The 5,057-nt window shown below is 46.5% G+C and overlaps 1 protein-coding gene across 1 annotated transcript in view; it reads right to left on the bottom strand.

The window, feature by feature from the left end:
* TPX2 (TPX2, microtubule-associated) overlaps positions 1 to 372 on the bottom strand; it is an 8,492-nt gene extending 8,120 nt beyond the window's left edge. Inside the window, exon 1 of the mRNA XM_009077837.1 lies at positions 262 to 372. Coding sequence (XP_009076085.1) covers positions 262 to 372 — 111 coding nt within the window. The remainder of the gene's footprint in view (positions 1 to 261) is intronic.
* Positions 373 to 5,057: the final 4,685 nt, after the last annotated feature.

Here is a 5,057-nt window from a genome sequence, read left to right as displayed (position 1 = left end):
AAAGAGATACTTTGATCATACATACTCCGTTAGGAATTTTTAACAATACCTCAGAATATCATTATGAGGTTAACCAAGTCAAGTTACAGATGACAATTAGAGTTTAAATACAAAAAAACACCCCACAATAAAAATGCCCCATTCATGATGAATGATGCAGCTAACAACAAGATTTAGCAACTGACAGGGAAGCCAGGCCCAAAACAAGGATCACATGGAGGCCTCATGCAACAACAAAACAAATCAAGGAGTTAGAAGCAACTTACCAAACCAGGAGTCTGCATTGTGTGTGTCATCATCCTCACTCAGAGTCGCAAAGTTGATGCAGGGGTTTGGGACATCAAAGGAATAACGAGATTCTGTGCGAGACATCTTTGCTGCCACACTGTCCCCACGAGTCCTCCACCTGCACTGCTACAGCCCTTGAGACAACAACAAGGTGTCAGTGGAGTCATCCCACACCTCTCTGCCTCCACAGGGTTTCTAGCAACAAGGTATATACTCCTCTCTTATCCTGCACACATCTTCATGCAATGCACCTTTTTATTCTACCTCTGTTTTATTCTACTTGCTGACTGACAAAGCTAAGGAGATTTCACCACTGTTGACATTTGCAGGTTCAAAACAACCAGAAAGATCAAGTTTTGAGGGTTTTCTTTGTACCTGTAGGTGCTAAAATTGTATTTTTCAAAAGGAAATCAAGTATAAAGCTTTTCCAGACAGCGACTGATTTGCACTTCCTTCCCTCACCACACACAAAGAGGAGTTCTTATCCTTACAGGATTTACAAAGCCAATAAAGTTGACTCCAGGGCACTGCAAAAGAATCTTTCTCCCTCTGAAGGGCTACAAACAAGAACTAATGACACAAAGGTGTGCTTCTATGGAGAAAATTGATTTTCAAAGCAGGAAGAAGGTTCTGTGGAGTATTGTTACCGGGCAAAAAGTCAGAAGGAGGGCAGTGTCGGCCCTTACTGCATTCCACAGCACTAGCCCGAGGCTGGCCAGGCTATAAACAAACCAAGCACTGTGACCGTGTCAAACAGTCCCTGCAGTTAATTAATGGAGCACTGACAGCAAGAGGAGTCCCTGTGTCAACAGGTGATATTAAACTCAACAGGAACAGGAATAAAGCCAGTGAGAGGGTTATAAACCCTGAAATTATAACAAAACCTTTTTGCAAAGGTGCTTTCGTGATGCCTCACACAGCTGCAAGGCAAAGCCCATGAGGATGTTATAAAACACTCCCCAAGGAAATCACCTGAACTTTGCTTTTATGAGCTCAACCAACTCCAAAGTAGTATATTCCTAATCCACAGAGTCTCAGCCCTAAACCATCTGTCTAGGCAGACCACACATGGTTCAATCCAGATGGTATGTTCCATAAATAAGAAAATGGTCAAAAGCAAAGAGAAGCAATGTCACAACCACCAGCCTCTGAAGGTGGCTGCACTGAGAAGCCTCCAATTCCCTGGAGCAGAACTGTGATAATCAAAGGCAAGAATGTAATTAGAGAAGCACCAGCTACCTGGCTGCAAAGATGTCAAGGTAGTGCCCAAAGAAGGCAAACAGAAGAATCAGAGCCAAAACCAACTGTAACTGAGCTGGAGACATGGCTGGAATCGAATGCTTTCCTACTGCCCTTAATCAAGATAGAGTTTCTGTCAACACTTTCCACTTTTTAAAAAATCAAATGCGTCATCTGCATTCTCCCCTCACCCTCCCCAGTCAGTCCACTGAGTCTGGGCATCATGTTTCACAGCTACTTGTGCCCACTGCTACACTGCTGCAGTTCCCAGCATTTCACTGTGTAAAGTCCATATTATTCCACAGTGTCAGCACCCTCATCACCCACCTCATCGCTGACCCCTTCTCTCCCCCCTTCCCTCCATCGCAGACAGAAGAGACAGGAAAAGAAAGGGACTGTCCCAATGCTTCAGTTTCATCCTCCAAGTTCCCTGAAAGAACCATTGGGGAGGTAAAAGCTATTGTGATTGAACTCCTGAGAGTCCATTTCAGTCAGATGAACTCATGGCATCTATTTCTCAAATCCTGAGTATCCTGAGTCCTGCCCAGAACAGGACTGACAGGGAAGCAGCAGTTCACTGAAAGGCATCTCACTCCTCCACCCACCGACTCGGCTGGGGACCAAGCTCCTCTCAGCCAGGAACGTCCGGGTGATTTATCGCTCGATGTGCCTACTGAAACGCTCCTGCAATCCCACCAGCCTCAGCCAAGCACAGCCTGACGCCCTCTGCCCACTCCCCGCAGGCGTTTTCCAACACCCCACCGTGATTTTGACAGCAGAACCACATTTATCTCAATCCAAAGCCCTTTCTCCCCGCTGTGGCACTCATCCACCAGCAGTGAGGTGCGGAAATTTCTCCTCATTAATAGGGACGTTCCCTAATTAGCAGCATTGAGTGCATCTCCCCGAGTGTGATTGCAGGCACACTGTAATCCTACACAACTCCAGCGTGGATTTAAAGGGTAACCCTGCTCTCTCCCCCACATCCATCACCTCTTGTGTCAACACGGGTGTCCACAGGGAGCCAGACAGGGAACCCTCACCCCTATTCTGCAGGATCAGCTTTCACCTGGTTCACAGAGCTGCTGGGGCAGAAAAGGAGGATCTGGTGTTCTCACTTTCCCAAATTCCTTTTGTAAAGCCTAAAAACCTAATTTTCTTCCTGAGTCTGCTCTCTCTCTCTGACCTAGAGGTGCCTCACATGGCAGCACAGCCGTACCCACAGGGAGGAATGGGCAGTGGGTTCCTCAGCACATCAGGTTTCTTTTGAGTCACTACACTTTGGCACGTTCCAGAAGAGTGCCCTGGCATGGTTTAGATTAGTTAGCTTTGAAAAAGGATTAAGTTAAATTGGAACAAGCATTCCTATCCCAGAATAAGACTGATCCAACAGCAAGTGCAATAGGTGTTTAGGAATAACTTCACACCTCCCTCTAATCCAAATTAGCTTCAAAATACTGACACGATTCCATCAGGGATGTGCTCAGTGTCTTTTGCTGAAAGCACTTGTGAATTTTGTGCCAGAAGCATTGAGGCTGGACATGGCTGGAGAGGAAGAACTCTAAGACCTACAAAGTACTGGACTAGGTGTAGTGCACAAAACCTGGCACCAGCCACATCTTAAAGGAGCTCTTCACTGTTACAACCCAACTCAAAAATCACTTTTACAGAGCAGCAGACCAGGAACAGCACCTACAGCCTGGGCAAAGGACCTCCCAGCCATACAAACCATTGTGTCAGAGAGAGGATGCAGCATCCAGGATGAGAAATCAAACGACAGAAGGAGAGAGAATGGAGTTTGGGTTTGGAGGAGTAGCAAGGGACAGACAGAAGGATAGTAATAGGGACACGGGCAGGTAGTGATAGGACAAAGGGGAATGGCTTCAAATTAAAAGAGCAGAGATTTAGATTGGATATTGGGAATAAATTATTCCCTGTGAGGGTGGCGAGGCACTGGCACAGGTTGCCCAGAGAAGCTATAGCTGCCTTATTCCTGGAAGTGTTTAAGGTCAGGTTGCATGGGGCTTGGAGGAACCTGGGCTTGTGCAATGTGTCCCTGCCCATGGCAGGGGGTTGGAACAAGATGAGCTGAACTTTAAGGTCCCTTCCAACCCAAACCATTCTGGGATCCCTAAGGAGGGCACAGAGATCTGCACTTTCTTGCCACCTTGAATGTAATTGGATAAGCTTCTTGTAAGCTGGAGATGACACCTTAGCACAACACATCATTGGAGCTTCACAAGTTACAGATGTGACTTATGGTAATTCCTAACAGGATCAAAAAGCATAAAAAAATAACACCAGACACACAAGAACAATATTCGGAGTTACATCAGCAGATAAATCTGAAACCAGTTGATCCACATGCCTTAGATCCCAAGATGGGTGACCAGGAATGAGCAAGAGATGCTTCCCCAAGGCTGAGGCGGCCACAGAGCAATGTGCTGAGGCAAATGCAATGCCTCCTGCTGGGCTTCAACACCAGCTGCTGCTTGAACAGAATGCCGCACTAACCAGGCAGCTTTAATTCAGCCTAGAAGCTTCTTATGGTGCTGCAACACAGAGCTTTCTGTCCCTTTTGTAGGGATAATCATCCAGAATAAGATTCTGGATGTTTTCAGGAGTTGATATGTGAATTGGACGATTATAAGGGGCTGGAAACTGCCTCTCTGCAGCTGCAGTCCTGTTGCCACAGCCTGGTAGGAAGCCATCCCAGCAGAGCCACTACCTCAACTCCTCCAGCACAATGCCAGAGGCTTGGAGAGATAGACAGAAATTATCTTTCCTGCTTCCTGAGCAGGGTTAGGTGAACACTTTCAACACATTATGGATTACAGCTTCTCCCTCCTCTCTGGTGCCACTCACTCATGTACAACTGTGCTTTTCTGCAGCACAGAATCCACACTGGATTTACCATCCCAGACACGGAACAGACAACACTCCTGTTCCATCATGCAATGCTCAACTTGGGAGACAAAGCCTTTAACTCTCCCCAGATGAGAGATGAGTACACAGAGAGTTCCACTGACCACCACGACCTTCAGTAACGGGAGGGGTGAGGTGCTGGCACAGTCTTCGCTGTACTAACGTTCAGACCCACCCCCATTCCCAAAAACAAACAGCCCTGGCATCCCACGCTCCCTAAATGAGATCCCACTCGTTTCAGAAGACACGAACATGGGATAATTTTAAGGAGAGCTGTCCAAGGAAAAATAAATTACTTTTAGCCAGTGCAACCTCAACTTATTTTTAGAATAAGTTGAAGAGCCCTAGTTTTAAAAAAAGCCCGAAATAAAAACAGCTCCCACGATGCTTTTCCTGTTCCTTGTGCCAGGATTCGCATGGTTTGCTTTCCTCCTTTTTCTGGGAAGCAGGATTTGGTCTGAGAAGAGGTAACAGAAATTTGCTTTGTTTTTCACCGTGGAACACATTGTTTCATCAGATTCTGTGACTATTTCAAGACTCACAACTTTATTTCACCCCAGCAGCTGCAACCCCATCCGGGAATGGACCACGCGAGGCTTATCCCA

The sequence above is a fragment of the Acanthisitta chloris genome, unplaced genomic scaffold, assembly GCF_000695815.1.
Source record: "Acanthisitta chloris isolate BGI_N310 unplaced genomic scaffold, ASM69581v1 scaffold5777, whole genome shotgun sequence".
Lineage (NCBI taxonomy): Eukaryota > Metazoa > Chordata > Aves > Passeriformes > Acanthisittidae > Acanthisitta > Acanthisitta chloris.
The sequence above is the reverse complement of the archived record's forward strand: the minus strand, read 5'-3'. Positions and strand labels throughout refer to the sequence as shown.